General features: G+C 42.7%; 1 protein-coding gene across 3 annotated transcripts in view; it reads left to right on the top strand.

Moving 5' to 3' along the window:
• Window positions 1-15,924, top strand: part of VPS8 (VPS8 subunit of CORVET complex) — an 86,060-nt gene that overhangs the window by 15,518 nt on the left and 54,618 nt on the right. For 2 of the 3 annotated variants that reach the window (XM_068955026.1, XM_068955028.1), the window contains exons 8-20: window positions 176-262; window positions 1,294-1,361; window positions 1,990-2,143; window positions 2,242-2,301; window positions 3,109-3,216; window positions 4,693-4,773; window positions 5,822-5,992; window positions 8,628-8,702; window positions 9,716-9,751; window positions 11,670-11,760; window positions 12,875-12,921; window positions 13,817-13,906; window positions 15,606-15,652. In XM_068955026.1, coding sequence (XP_068811127.1) covers window positions 176-262; window positions 1,294-1,361; window positions 1,990-2,143; window positions 2,242-2,301; window positions 3,109-3,216; window positions 4,693-4,773; window positions 5,822-5,992; window positions 8,628-8,702; window positions 9,716-9,751; window positions 11,670-11,760; window positions 12,875-12,921; window positions 13,817-13,906; window positions 15,606-15,652 — 1,115 coding nt within the window. The remainder of the gene's footprint in view (window positions 1-175; window positions 263-1,293; window positions 1,362-1,989; window positions 2,144-2,241; window positions 2,302-3,108; window positions 3,217-4,692; window positions 4,774-5,821; window positions 5,993-8,627; window positions 8,703-9,715; window positions 9,752-11,669; window positions 11,761-12,874; window positions 12,922-13,816; window positions 13,907-15,605; window positions 15,653-15,924) is intronic. The other variant, XM_068955027.1, reaches the window with a different exon arrangement.

Genomic DNA, 15,924 nt, shown 5'->3' with positions numbered 1-15,924 from the left:
ACATAAGTTAGGGACAAGTCACAGATCACTTTTCTTTGATGTGAAGACCCACAAAGCCAGGAGGATGTTGAGGATATTGTTGAGGATATAGGAACTTACTACTGTGCCAGTGCACAAGGTGATGGAGAGAACTTCTTGGCAGCAAACATTTGTATGGAGAAAAATCTATTTGCAGATCACAATGTGGGATCTGGCCAGTGGGAAGCTGCTGCGATCAATAACAGATGCTCATCCCCCAGGAACAGCCATTTTGCACATCAAGGTAACAAACACTGTGTACTCCTTGACTAGCCCTTTTTTCTTTTCAATGGCTTGTGTTCTGTCAGATTTATTACTCTTTTTTGTAAAGTACTTTTAGATTTACAGATAAGAACAGCTACCTGGGACCTATATGGCCGTAATATCCAGAGGTGAGAAAAATTAACAGAAATTCTGTTTAAGAAAAGAAACTGAATGCTTCGAGAGCTGAAATCACAGTATTGGCTGTGAGTTATAGGGGACAACCGAGTTTGTTGTAACTCCCCTCTCGCATGCCAAAAATCTATGAAGAATTAGTTACTTTAAAGTATCATTTCTCTAAAACTTGCAGTGATTTGAACTGGATACTTGGCTTGACCACCTTAGAGTTAAGTGAGTATGAAGTGTATAAAGTAGCTTCTTTCTGCAGTTTTTCAAATAACTTTTTGGGGAGGGTTTGAGCCGAAAGAGAATTCGTCTATTAGGTATGGAGTGATAGATGGCAATCGTGAAATGCAAGACTCTGCTTAACAACACAAGGCAGATGCATTCGTTCTCACCAACTCAAGATAAGCCAGCAAATGAGCGCTGGGTATCTACACTTAGTGTAAGTCAACACTCATCTTCTCTTCGTATGACTTCTTGTTCACCATAATATTGTTTTCACCTAGAAATGAGTATTTACTCATTTCTGATTTTGCGTGTGGCTTTGCTTTGTGTGGACCCCTCCCATCAGAGAGTTGAGCTACTCTAGTGGTAACACAGGTTTTTGTATGCTATAGTTCTGAGCTGGACTAGAAAGTAATAGGACTTTGGTAATAAAATCTAGCAATAAAGCCTGTTGGAGGTACGAGGGTAAAACACAAAGCCTTGCATCTCTTCCACAAAATAAAAAAGCCGATAATTGTCTCCACGATACACGTTAAAGGTGTTTTTATGGTAGATACAAGGAATGTAAATTTGTGTTCTGTTAATAGTGCAAAAGCATACCTTCTTCTAGATATTTTTTATGGTAGTTATTTCATCGTGCAAATTTTAATCTAATTATGTGCTCAGTTTACAGATGACCCGACGCTTGCAATTTGCAATGACAGCGGAGGCTCCGTGTTTGAACTGTCATTTAAGTAAGGCAATAACTCTTAACTCGTAGAAAGTGGCAATACAAGCAGCTAGTGCTGGGTCATAGGTTCTAAAGCCAAAACAAAAAAGTATTTGAACCAATAAAGCTACTGTCTGAATGTTGAATATATAGTTTAGGGCTGCAGTATAATTTCACAGCTGAAGCAAGATGCTGTCTGCCTGTGTAAGTCAAAGAATAGCCAAAGTTATTAAGGTATATATGTATTGGTCCAGGATCTTGGCATTCCTTGTTGGCTCCAGGTGGTTGTCATAAAAGTGCTGCCTCTTAGTTTTCCCATATTTTTCATTAGTGAGAGCTGTCCTGCAGTAACTGCTTGTTCTCTTCTTGAGCCTCTTCAGGAAGAGGAGGATGTGGGACAAGGAGGAAGGATTGGTCCTGACAGTCTAAGAAAACTAATCATGTCCAGGAATGGTCAAGAGTTTATTGTTGAATAAAATTCTAAGGAGTTCTTGTTTGTACCTGTCTGTACCTGAAGCTGTTTTGGACTGCCTCTAATGACAAGGACTTTTTAAAAATAATATTTAGGAAGGATCATGCTTCAGATTTCTTGAGACTGTCAGGCTGATCTCCTCTCGATAGCTGGTCACCAAGATGATTTGCCTCCTTTCCAGAAGGGTAATGGGAGTGAGGACGTGTGAATCTCGATGTCTCTTCAGCGGCTCAAAGGGAGAAGTTTGCTGTATTGAACCACTACATGCGAAAGTTGAGCTGAGAGACCACCCTATTACCCAGTATTCACTGCTGGCCATGGCTTCCCTGACAAAGGTAATTTGTAGCTTGCGGAGGGCTTTGAGGAGTTAAAAAGGAGAAGTTTTCTGGCATATACTCAAATATTTTATTTTGCCTTTTTGTTTTTCTTGAAGATACTAGTCATTGGCTTGAAGCCATCTCTGAAAGTGTGGATGACTTTCCCCTATGGTCGTGTGAGTAATGAAGCCAAGTGCTTGCTTTTTTTGGGTTACAGCCACAAACAATTTTTACAGTGAAGAGGATGAGATTAGGACCAGGAGTTAGATGTTGCTACTTTTTGTCAGCACACGGTAAACTTAGCATTGTGGGATCGCGGGGATAATCTGATGTGCTCAGACTGTGAACGGAGAGGAGGTGAAAAGGCTACTTTAAGTTGTACCTCTGCAGCGATGCTGACTTCTTCCAGTAAGTAGGGAGAGAGGAACTCAGGAGCCCCTCAGCTTCACCCCTTCCCTGTTGTGGCCTTGAAGCTCCCACAGATGGGACGTTGACCTGGATGTGGCCGCAATTGCCACATATATAAATAATAATAAATAATAAAACCCCTGATTGTATGGACGGAAGCGGAGTGGAGTTAGTGCTAGAGTTAGAGCACTAAACCTATCTTCTGAGCTCTATTAACTGATAAAATTCCTGAGAGAAAAGCAGCAAGGGGAAGCATGGGCTATGTTAGAGTGGGAGAATGGAGGAGCGGGCACTGTTAGCAAGTTGCAGCTTGTAACGGTCCATCCAGCCACGTGAGGCTGGATCCACTTTAAGTAGCCAGGCCACTTTGCCAAGAGACACATGTTGCCTCTAAACCGTGTGGTGGGACCAAGCAGCACAAGCTACAGCTCAAATGCCAACAGTCCAAGAAATTGTTTTATGGCCTGTGTGTACATAGCAAAGTTGGTGAGTAGAAGCTGATGAGCAACACATGTCCTGGAACTAAGGCTCCGTCCTACCTGCCTTAAATACAATCTGTGCTTTTCGTCTTTCAGATGGACCCTTCTAGTGTCCCGCTTCTGGCGTGGCACTTTGTGGCTGTGCAGAACTCCGTGAACCCCATGCTTGCCTTTTGTCGAGGAGATGTTGTTCATTTTCTTCTGGTAAGCTTGGACGTTATCTGCTGCTTTTCAGATATTCAGTTCATTGAGCCTTTGGCTCAATGGAACTGTACCTGAATGCTAGGGACCTCTGCAGCTTGTGACTGACTTGGGAAAAGAAACTGGTTGGTCATTGCCCTTTAGCAAACACTGGTGCCCTTCCGTGAGAATCTAGAGGCTTGGACTTTGTGTTCATGAGGGAAGTGTTGATCTGGGGCTCATCTGATTTCCACTGGAGCTGGAAGAAGCTAGATTATTTCCAAGAGAGCACCTGAATTTGAGATGTTATTTTATTTTTCCTTTTAACCTGTAGGTCTGGAGAACTTGTATAAACCACTAAGAAGCAACTGCTGGGAAGTCCTGCTGGCATGTGACTTTAAGCATGCCCTTCTTCCTGTTTAGACCTGTAGAAGTTATTCACGCACACAAAGTTGTTTGTAGGTGTTCATGTCTGATTTCAGTATGAGAACAAGTGCATAGGCTTCAGAAAATCTAGCGTTTTGGCTTTGGAGCGCTGGGTTTAGTTCCCAGCTCTGCTATAGTCTTGGACCTTGAGCTGTACTCAAGCACCCAGACACTGTCCTGTCCTGTCTGATTTCAGGTTTCTCTCTGTACAATGCGATTAAATCCTCTTTCTCATCTATATTCTCTCTCATGATACTCTTGGGGAGAAAGAAAAGGATGCATATTTAAGTGGAACCTGTCTTGCTGGAGATGTGCGTGTGCACAGTATCACCAGGCCTGTGCACTGTGCTCAGCTGCGGCCATTGGTGTGGCCCTACTTATAGGCTATTAAACAACAGCCATGTTACGCAAATTCAGAACCCTCTTGCTATGTTTCAAATTGTCCAAGTGTAAAAAACCTTATTTTTTGTTGTGAAATATTTTATTTTTCCAGAGGATGAATCAAAGCCAGTTTAGCATTAGCGTTCTGTTGCGCTGACTTTTACGAGCAAAGAGTACAGGAAAAAAAGGGCCCTTGACTGAGAGTTGTCTTGCAGCATCTCCCTTCAGTTCGGCCCCTGGAGGGTCGGTGAATAAAAATCAGTCCTCCTTCGGGGCCCTCTGAGTGCTGAAGGTTTGCATCTCTCCTGGAAACTGAATTGCCTTACATAATACGCAGAGGGAAAAGAAAGAATTCCTTGAACACATGGTGCCTGCTTGTGACATTTATCTCCTGCAGCTGCTGTAGTGCAAATAAATGATTAAAAGTTAATCCAACAGAGGATATGTATTTTTTTCCCCTTGCTCAGAGCCAGTCCTCTGCTGCTTTCTCACTTGTATTACTGCCTTTGAAAGTGAGGGAATTGCGTTCTGTGTCAGAACGGAACCACATGCCCTGCTAGTGCCCGCTCAGCCTGCTTGTCTGAGGAGAGCGCCGAATCCTGGAGTTGGTGTGATATGCCCTCTGGGAACAGAGCTTGAGTTAAGAAAAAAAGTCTTTGAACTTCAGTTGGTCTTGTCTGATTTCTCTTTTAGGTAAAGAGAGATGATACTGGTGCAATACACGTCACAAAGCAGAAGCAGCTTCATCTGCACTATGACCTCATCAATTTTTCTGTAAGTCTCAATGCTATTGAATGATTAAATTTTTTGTGCTGACTTGCTGGTAAATGGATCTTAATAGCCCTTAGTTCTATACTATTAGCTTTACACATCTGGCGTAAGAACTGGTTATATTTATCTGGAGTTCACTAATTGAAAATAATCTTAAACTGGGACTCAGTGGAAAACTAGCATAAGTGAAATAACAAGGTAAGTAGTATCTACTGAGTGAAACATGTAGCGTGTAGGCAACCTACTGGCCTTCCTTGGGATAGGAGGACCCTTATTAAGGAAATTGTTTTCAAGAGCCGGAGAGAATCTGGTAAGAAAGATTTTTATTCTAAGTCCTTACTAAAAGAATGCAAACTTTTGTGTCATTGTCTCAGTAAAATTCTAGTATGTTTCCATAGGTGTGTGCCTGCTAAACCACGATCGTTCTGTTTGCTACTTCTGAAACACAGTTAAAGAATACAGATAATAAAACGTTGAAGGCCAAAATGCAAAGGTGAACATCCACCTTAGCTGGAATTTGAAGATTGTTAACAAATGTGTTTGAGTGTTTAAAAAAAATCTGAAAGAAAAGGGAAAAAGCTTTTCTGTTTGCAGTGCTTTGGTCATGAAAATGTAAATTATAGAATATGCGTGACAGGCTTTGAGTTATACTTAGATGTACTTTAATGCCAGCATGTCTCTTGATGCCATATTTACCTCTTAAAGGATTTGAGAACAGATTGGTGTAGTTGTCAAGTTTTTGAGACCTTTAATAAAAGGTGTGCTAGAGCATAAATAGTGCACCAAAAGAACAACTCTGGTGGATTACCATTTGTGTGTGTTTTTGTGTGAAGAAGATTCCTTATGATATTTCCCAGTGTTAAGCTGATATTCCAGGAGGAGTCTCCTGTCTTTACCTTTGCAGTTATGCATGGCTGCTGCTGTGAAGTGATCATGCATAGTAACAAAGCTACTAGCCGTCCTAGAACTTAAGATATGGGTACTCCGGAATGTTCAGTCAGCCTCTAATCGTGTGTGCAGGGCTGAAATCTGCCATTTGTTGCCTTTTCAGTGGATAAACTCACGGACAGCAGTGCTTCTGGACAGTGTGGAGAAGCTGCATGTGATAGATCGCCAGACGCAAGAGGAACTGGAGACCGTAGAGATCTCAGAAGTTCAGCTAGTCTACAACAGCAGCCACTTCAAATCGCTGGCAACGGGGGGCAATGTCAGCGAAGCACTGGTAGACACAAATGACCTGTAGCCTGCTTGTGTTAGCTGACTTTGTTTCAAACATGCCATAGTCGGGGGAGCCTGGAGCTTTGGAAAAAAGGCTTTTATGAAGTATCTCAAGTATCATATGTGATGTTGTTTTAGCCACATAACAGATAGATCATGTTTTCTTTTGTGCATGACTGTTATTGGGGACTGCTCTTAAGTTGCTGAGCTTCGGAATATTCTGTACAGGAAAAAACTTACTAACTTTACTCTTCGAGAGATTCGTAAAGGCATTTCTGCTTTGGGCAATTGTATGCTATGGGTACTCTGCCGAAGCAGTACCTGTACGATATGTGCATTCCCCCCACCCTTCTCGGATGGGTTCTTGTGGATGGTTAGAGAGTAGCACACATACTTGTACCCTTTCTTGCCTGAAGTAAGAAAAACGCTAATGGAAGTTGCAACACATACACCATTGCACTTTCTACTTTCCCTCTTTTCTTTATCTGACTTTATTTTGATTTTATTACTTTCGTGACTGTGACTTATTTTTGTTAGACACTAGCCCATGTGGTGTCTGGGCATGTGGCTGTTTTATTCACGAAGTGCATGTTAATTTCAGTGGCTCCAGATGGCTCCTGTAATCTATCTATGCCTTCTGCAGAAGACACACTTTGATGCGGTATTTGTGTTGCCTTAGTGCTGTGGAGGTTTTTTTAAAGCTATGGCTGTGGGAGAAGGTATTGCTTTCAGTAGGAAGTCAGTTTCTCTGTTTTTGAAGCAGTTATCCAAGAGCATGCAGAGGAGAGGACCTTGTGTCCATGCTTGCACTGAAGACAGCTATGGTATATCCCAGCATTGGGAGGACTGTAGCCTCCCTATGCTGTGCCAGAGATAGTCCAGTGGCTCTGAAAGTTCACAGAGCCACTGTTTCTGTTATCCAGCTTCTGCTATAGCCCTCTGAGACTTGCTGCCCAAACAGCTATTAGAAGGCTCTTGTGGGTCTACAGTTTGGATTCCCAATTCCAAGCCCAGCATAACAGTCATGACTCGGCTCCGGAATCCCAAGGAGAAGCACCTTCCGTGCAGGATAGCAGGGTTTCACAAGAAACCTATCTGTCCTAGTTTCCTTTGAGCACCAAAGAGCAGAGTGCTTCTTTCAGCCTGACTAGCCAGATGCTATTAAGATCTTTACTGCCTTTGGATCTATATAACTGCTGCTGAACTAGCTTTCTTTACTGTATCTACTTCATGCTGCTAGTGTTGCTGTCATTCTTTCCGCAGCAGGTGTCTGCTGAGGAAGGAAGAGTGGGAAATGTAGCCTTAGAAGTTAGCTCACGTGCTGCAGGCCACGTGATTTGGAATTGCCGAACACAACCTCGCCAAATGTAGCTAGAGACTGGCACTAAGGTGGTATCCGAGCTCTTCTTGCTAGGCTTTGTTACTATTTAGGGCCTTTCACTCAATTCCAGAGATTCTTCATGGTCTCATGGAGATGTCTGATGATTGCAGTTAAAGCCAGAGGTATGTAGACTGAAACTGCTGGGCCTAAATAGATTCTGTATATTAAAATGCTACTGTGGTTCTAGAAAAGACCTCTACTTAATTCACAAGGCTATGAGAGGGAGATGAGAGCTCAAGTCTATTATTGCCATTTTAAGAGACTATGGATACAGTAGTCAGTCCCTTTCTTTGCATTTCAATAGGAATTATGAGAACATCTATTCCAGAGCAATTCTGAGGCAAGGACCACTTCTAATGGGGAGCTTTGTTTTCATGGCTCAGAGGGTCAGGAAGATACTTCTCCCTGTGTTAGTTCCCCAGATGCTCTAGAAGGCAAATCATCGCTAAGGCTGCTGCTCCTGTGAGGAATATTCTGGTTGCAGAGATGCCTGGATTGTGGCTGAGGATGGCAGGCCCCATTCTCCTGCTGCAGCATCTAAAGAAAGATGCAGGGAGCATCTGCTATTTCAGCCTTAGGTTTTGTGCTGAACAGGTTGGAGTGTTGCTCTTCTTGCAGCACTCCCTGGGGTGGATGCATTTTTCAGTAGAGGGAAGCTTGTCTATCTGGCCAAACTGAAAGAAGTAGAGGACAAACAGCTCTGCCCTGTATAACTGTGGAGCAGAGTGGCAAGCAAGCACTGCCTGTGCGTTCTGGTAGGGGTAACATCTCTAATTTTGAGTGTGATGCTCCATCTCCCACAGTTGTGAATGTGCCTATAGCTAGCCTTTTGAGCACCAGTAACTGGCATTCAAATTTCTGCTGTAGCAACTCTCACTTCAACAGCATTGCTTCCATCTGTCCCTTCTGCACATTTCCTCTTGGAAAAGATCTGTGAGGGAGCAGAAGGGAAGGATAGAGTCACTGTAGCTTGTTTGCATCCGAGGACAGATGCAGAGCACTGCTTGTGGGTTTTCACGACTCCTTCGTGTTTTCTGGGCTCAGCAGCGCTTGAAGTTGCATTCCATAAGCAGGAATGCCTGAAGGCAGTATTTTGTTACTTACTGCTGCCCAGCGGTCTGTGCTCTTCTCTCCCAGTTCTCATTTTAATTTCTCAATTACAAAGTGTCTCTAAAGTGCGAGTGTAGATATGTTTCCTGGGATGTTTTACAAAAACAAAAAGCAGTTTGATGTACATGTCTTTTTTTGCTCCCTGTAGGCATTGGTTGGAGAGAAGGCTTGTTATCAGTCCATCAGCAGTTGTGGTGGTCAGATCTTTTACCTTGGAACTAAGGTAAATGTGGGGAGCTTTTAATGGAAATACAGGGCATCCATTGTTGTTGGTAGCACATCTTCTGGATAAAGGCAAGTTTTTATTCTATGGAGATGTAGACCAAGGATGGACTCTTTGTGCCTTTATGTTATTGGATTAAAGAAACATGCAGCAATCTAATTCTAGCCGAGGTATGGGCTAAGTAAGGTACTGTCATAATTTCACGGTTTCCTGGTTCATACTGCTGCAGGGTAAATGTAACATTAATTTACTGACATCTGCTCCGTGCTAACCATCAGTTCCCCTGTCCTAAATGTGCTAGTGAGTAAACGGAAAGAAATAAGAGGGCCGACTAGACCTGTGTAGGGACTTCTGTGAGACACATTTCTATTTTCTTGGAGTGTAACTGTAGCCTTTTTTTTGCGCTTAGTGCTAATATCATGATCCAAATCTAAGAAAGATATTCAGTTTTTAAGTCATATATTGATTTTGTCTGAAATTCTGCCTGTGTCAGTGGACTTTTTGCCTGGCTCTGATCTACTGGCCTTGCTTGGCCACTGATATTTGATGGTCTTGAAAGAAGCATGAGTAGAGACAGCATTTCTGGGGCCTGCTTCCAGCTGGAGGAACTATAGCCTCCTAGGGAGGATGCTAAGGATGGGAGTGTAACACATCTGTGACCGTTGCTAGAGCTTTGACTGCAATGAGCCAGCTTTAGCAGCTATTTGTCATGCAGTTGTACAGAGACCTACACTCAAAGAAGTCCAGTGATGACGGTGTGGAAAGGGAAAGAGAGAGAGGTGGGTTATAGGGTGTCATTTGGGATTTAGGGTATGAAGTGTAGGGATTGTATCTTGGAGCAGAAGGATTATAAGGCCATGCAAAATAGTCACGTTATTTCTGCCCTGCCAAACTTGAGGGTTATTTTATTTAGCTTCATCTATACCAGAATATTCTGATGGGCCTGTGGGATTCCACAGGCTGCGTGAGCAATTGCCAGTAAATGAGTAACCTCTTTTTTTTTCCTTTTCTAGTCTGTTCATGTCATGACGTTGAGGAGCTGGAGAGAGGTAGGTTGAAAGGAAACAGGTACAGCTTAGTAAACTTGAGTTGCTCAAATATAGCTCGATAGGAGGGAGGGAGCTCTGGGCCTACAGCACTTGTGAAGCATGTTCTGAGCCCTGTGTTCAGGACTTGTAATTGCTACACACTGTCAGCACTGTAGGTACACTGCTTTCCACAGTGAGATGCTGTTGCATAAACTTGAAGACTAAATAGGGAACTTGTTCTCTACCTTATCTGCTCAACCAAGACACAACGTCCCACCATGTTTCAGCTTCTGCTAACAAGGCGTAGTTACTGCACCGAACAGCTGCTGAGGACTGTATAAACGTAAGCCTTCTATCAGCCAGATAAGGACACAAGAATGGAAGGAAACCTATTTCACTGTATTTTATCTTCAGCTACTGCAGGCAGCTACCTGATAAAATTTATCAAAGGCTACCTACCTACCTAGAAAGCTCATTGGATTTTAAACCCTTTTTTCTGTTGCTGGAAGCTGTTTCAGAACATTGTTTCTCTAACAGCTGAAGCCCTATCAGCTTCCATCCTAAAATTGTTATGATCTGTTTATGTCCATCTGTTCCCATTCTGTTCTTTTCACTTGAGTTAAATATCATCTAGAAAGCAAAAAATGCTGACTTCTCAATATGGTTATTCAGTTTAAGCATATTCTCTTCCAGACTTTGTTTTGCAAGGCTAAGCAAAGCTCTTTCATCACCCTCTTAAAAGATTAGCTTTCCGTTCCTTTCCTCTGCCAGCTTGGTCATCAGCAAACTTCATTAATAAACTCTACTTGTATCAAATCGTTATGTGAGAGGGATCTTCAAGGCTGATCTTCAAGGAATTCCAATAGTCGCTTCCCTTCAGTCTCATGCTTCTCTTTTAAGCAATGACGGTCGTCATTTTTCCCCTTACCTGCTTTAGGACTCTTATACTCATCCATGATTACAAGCTCCTTCATGCAATCTGTATCAAGGTCTTTAATGAACTATAAACAGTTCAGCTCTACTAAACTTTGTCTGGAACAGTCTCTGCTTTTGGCTACCAAGATCACTTTCCTTTGCCTAGTTTTCCTTCCAGCCATTTACTAACGCCTCTGGTTTGGTAAACTGTTAATGAAAAGTTTTGCTTTAACCTATGATTTCATGTACTAGTTTTCCTAGAATTCGGAAGTCGGTCACAACTGGCATGCTCTGAGCCAAGTTCCTCCTAAATTGCTGTATAGCTGCTCTCATGCTAGATGATAGGATGATGTTCCTTTATTGTAGGATTTACTTGAGAGTTATCAAGTCCGTGAGGTATTAAGACGTGAATCTGGGAGTTAGTTCTTGGCTGCAGTACAGAATACTGGTCTGAGCTGCAGAATCTCCCTTCTCTCAAGCAACACTTATGAAAATGTTTGACCTAGCAGATCCAGACTAATGTTGCCTGACCTTTTGTGTTGGCGGTTCCTTTAAATAGAAAATACTTGTGACCTACTTCAGTCTTTGTTGATTTTGAGCTTAAAGGAAAATAAAAAGCGGAATGAGCATGTCTGTACGTTGAAAACATGGCAGAATTTTACTGTGTTTTAAATTATGAGGCAAGGATAGGGGATGGAAAACTTTGATTCTTTGTGTTTGCCAACACTCCCTGGTGCTGTGAGTCTCCATTCATCAAGCATTTAACCTACAGAGGAGTCCACAGGGACTTGGTGTACTGAGGCCTGACGTTTCTTGTCCCTTCTAACTGTCCAGGAGTAAATTTGCATATGGGAGAATCTTTGTGAGTTAATATCCTTAATTGCAATGTTTTGAGAGCTTTTGAGGTTCCTCTGTCCCCTGGCTGTCAGGAGTCGCAACCAACTAATGGGGGAATGCTGGTCTTAAACAGGTGGGGCATCATGTCTTCTGGAATGCTAAAGTTCAGTATTACTTGTTGTTTTAGAGAGTTGACCACCTTCTGAAACAAGAGCGTCTCACTGATGCCTTGGCTCTAGCTTGGTCTTTTTATGAAGGTAAAGCAAAGGCTGTAGTAGGTAAGTTTTCTTTTTTATTGAAACCACAAGGAAAGGTTTTAAACCTATGCGTGTACTGAAATCACTGTTCCAGAAAAAATGGAAGACCATTTTATTGAAGAAGGGAAAGGAGGGTGTGCTGCTTTGGGCTTGGCAGAAACAATGCTCTTTTTAGGTTGATTTAGCTTTTTTTTAGAGTCATAGCGCCTTTAGCAGCTTGCTATTTTCAAGTGAAAATCAGACCTGGTCTGTGTTTTGACTGCTACCTGCTATCACTTGGCCACAAAAGAGATGGATACAGATGTTGAATAACTAGTCTGCTAGAATATTCTGGTGGGCCGTGCTTGACCTATAGGCTGTAGGTCAGCTGCACCTTCATGAGAAGGTCAAGATAATCCTCAGTGCGATACTCTGTCAGCTCTGCCAAGTAGGTACTTTCACTGAGGTCTCCTCTGATTTTTACAACTGATCGAAAGACCTGCTAGCTTTTTGCACCATGTTTCCTGTGCAGAAGGATGAGCAGTGAGAAAGCTTGTTAATCGTGCCAGAAACTGCCACTTGAACTAATTTGGACTGGACACTTTGCAGCAAATAACTTTTGATGATTTTGACAGATGACTCTCAAGTCCTCAGGATAAGATCCTCCTGCTGTGGAATAATCAGTATATGAAGATGTGTCTTGTTTTAACATATGGATATAATACACTTTAGCCAGTAGGTAGTATTCAAGAGAACTGCTTTATTTTTGAATTGGCATTTAAGAGCTTTTCTCCCTTATAGTGCACTAAATTCAGCTCCTTTGCATCAGGGCATCCTCCAGCAATTAGTCCCATATACACAGTCTGTGATAGCCCTTCGTTAGCATTTCTCTGAACTCATTCTCTTCTGTCAAGCAGCACTCAGAGCAAGTCTTTCCATTGCTGTTGTGCTGGAACAGCCATTACATTGAGAGAATGAGCTCTTCAGAAGAGTGGCCTAAAAATATTTCATGAGGTCATGTATTTAGATATCTTAACCTCTGCACCTCCAGGGGTAACGGTGCTAGCCTCTCAATTGTGGGATTTATAATGTCCTTTATACTTCCGCTTGTAGCTTGGATGAGAAAAGCTTTCTTTTTTTTCCTCATTCTTTCTAGGCTTGTCTGGGGACACAAGCAAGCGGAAAGCAGTCATTGCGGACAGAGTGAGTCGCTGATTTCTTCCTAGCTGAATTTTCATGCATACTACTGTGATGCTAGCTGTATTGCTGAAAGGAGTGGCTTCTGTCCTCCAGAAGTTAGTCCAACTAACTCTAGAAAGTGTATGTGTTGCCTCACTTGCTAATATTGTGAACAAAATTCTAGCAGAGACTTGGAAATACCTTTCAGATAGAGGTGGGGATAAAATCTGCAGCAGTAGCAAAACATGCAACAGATCTCTCAGTCCAGTCTCTGGCCCCCTCATAGTGGACAGAAACCTATTCTGTAGCCAACTCTTGAGTTTCCACCCTTTGGCTGGCAGACACCCATCAGTACGTAACATGCCAACTGTTCTACACGTAGAATAAACTCTTTGGCTGTTGATGTTCAGTTGTCACCAGAACCTGTATTCTGGCAAAGGTGTGTTTAAAATACGTAATTATTGCAATAATTATTTGGCCATACTTTGTTCTTTATGCATGTTTTATTTGCAGGTAAATACATTTTGCTATTTAAGACACTAAAACTTAAGCCTTGGGTAAAAACATGGCCCACATGAGACTTATGTTCAGGATGTGTTCATCTGCCTAAAAATTTGCTGTCAAATTGGCTGCCCAACGTCTCAGTCGGTTAAAGTTAGCGTAGGCCTGCAATATTGTGTGTGGTGATTAATCTTAATCACCTCTGTGCCGTGTCATGCATTTATCTCTTGGCAGCTCTGTTCTGAGTGCTCTTGGTACCCTCTTCCCGCCTCTTCTTCCTCCTGCCCTTGGTAGTTCATATCCAAACTGAGACAACAGAGTTTGCAGTGCTGCCAACCACCCAAGTCAGCCTACAAAATGTGCTAGTAGAGCCTGCAGTGTAGCATGTGAGTGCATTTTCTTGTTTATTGCAATTCAGATGGTTGAAATCCTTCTCCATTATGCTGATCGGACTTTGAAGAAATGCCCTGACCAAGGGAAAATCCAGGTTATGGAGCAACATTTTCAGGTATGGTGCTTCAGAGGACTCTGATGTACAGATCTTTTGAAGTTTTGAACCAAACGTTTGCGTTGCTGTGCAAGTTACTTGTGTATTTTTGGAAGCTTGTGCTGCAGGGCTACTGAACTCTCGCCTACCTTGTGTGCGTTGTTAAAATAAGGATGTAGTTGCTCCTAGGTGGCAGAGCAGAACCTGTATCCCCTCTGTTCTCTGCAGAAGTGGGACTAGAGATCTTCTGATATGAACCAGCATACTCATTCAGACCAAAGATGACTTACTCCAGTATCTGCCTGCCTTTGTGGCTGCCTAACTTTTTAGGAGCCTTCTTTCTTTCTTCTGTTTTTTGTGTGTGTCTATGTTTGGGCATGGGTGTTCCTTGTCATGTGCATTTTGGAAACTGAGTTATCTGTTGACTAGCTTTCCCTTGTCCATAGACCTCACTGCTTCACAGGCCTATAGTAGATGTGAAATAGTATTTCCCTTTCTGAAAGCCATATTCAGTTTCCCTAATGTACCTTGTTTAACTCGCACTGCATGCTGGATCTGAGATCTGTGCCCCTAGGATTTGCAGGAGTGGTGACATACCTCACAGTGTGCCTGTTTGCATATCGTGAGCTGTCACTGCTTTTGGAAGCCTTTGTTCAAGTTTGTCTTCAGAGCTCTTAACTTCTGCGTGCTGGTCAGAAACCTCTGAGCAGTGACATAATGATCCCTTCACCCTGTTCGAGCTAGACAAATGAAGTGTAATGTAGCCAGCGGTGACTGCGTGCTCTTCAGGATGGTGGCGACAGAGCCTTGGAGGCTTAAATTACCATTGACTACAAGAACCTTTTGAAAGCTTAAATCTGGTGGAAAGAAAATTAGAGTAGGCTGTCTTTTGTCTTTGCATCCAACGTGTTTCTTTAGACATTACGATGCTGTGAAATAGATCTTTACTAAAACTAAAAGTTTCAGAGCCCTTGATAGATCTAGTTTGCTCACACAATTGCATGAGACTAAGTGTAGTTTTTCCTCACATACCGTTGCTTTATCTGGACTGTTGAGTGCTGCAACAGCCCTAGGGGTCAAAATTCTTTTGGTCTTTTTGTCCCAGGCCTGGGAAAGTGTTGCTTTGTTAGCTGTAGGTGAAAAAGGGGGAAAGTCTTTCTAAGGAGTAAAGAAAATGGAGTGCCCCAAAGCATTTGCACAGAGCTGGGAGACTTCTTCCCCTTACCTGCTTGTGCTGCTGGACGTGGTAAAACACACATTTCTGTCTCTGGCCCTACCTCTAAGAGAGATCCTAAGAAGTCCTGAATTTGAACAGAATGGCCCAGAGATCGTGGATGAGCTCCTGTTATCACTTTTTCTTTGCTGAAAAGCTTATGTTTGCTTGTGGTTCTTCCACTCAGATTTGTGATGCTTGGGCTGTCCAGTAGGACACAGCTTTGACCTGTAACTGTACCACTTGGTCTTGATCAGAATTCATATGGTGGAGTGGGGAGAGGCTTATGTGCTGGGTGTGGAAGTGACAAGTCTGTAAGTGGCTTTGCTCCCCTTTCCCAGTGAACTCTGGTTTGTGGAAAAGCTGTAACTGTGCCAACTACCAGCTGACTCGAGTAACTCGCTGATTCTGCGCTGCATTGGCCACGCTTCATTTTGTGCTGTGGAGGATGTGCTGTTTGGCAGGATCTTTGCCAGTTCCTAAAGCTCTTTTATGGTTCTTCCGCAGGACATGGTGCCTGTCATAGTTGACTACTGTCTCTTACTCCAGCGCACGTAAGTCTGAGTTTGCAAGCCTGTCCCCCAAGGCAGACCACTAACCCATGTAGTCCTGAGTGCTATCTCCTTTAATATCACAGGCAGTTAGGTTAGAGGAAGGCTTAAAAAATGATACTGAAGTCAGGGTACTTGGTACTCTAAGAAATTTTCACTAATGTATTGAGGAATAAAAGTTTAATTCAAACCCTTTCCCCCTGCTGTCCCCTGAACAGAGAAGGTGTTTTGACAGATTTCGTCCTCATTGTTTCTCCTCTAACAGCAATTTTTTT

The sequence above is a fragment of the Struthio camelus genome, chromosome 9 (assembly GCF_040807025.1).
Source record: "Struthio camelus isolate bStrCam1 chromosome 9, bStrCam1.hap1, whole genome shotgun sequence".
NCBI classification, from domain to species: domain Eukaryota; kingdom Metazoa; phylum Chordata; class Aves; order Struthioniformes; family Struthionidae; genus Struthio; species Struthio camelus.
The sequence above is the reverse complement of the archived record's forward strand: the minus strand, read 5'-3'. Positions and strand labels throughout refer to the sequence as shown.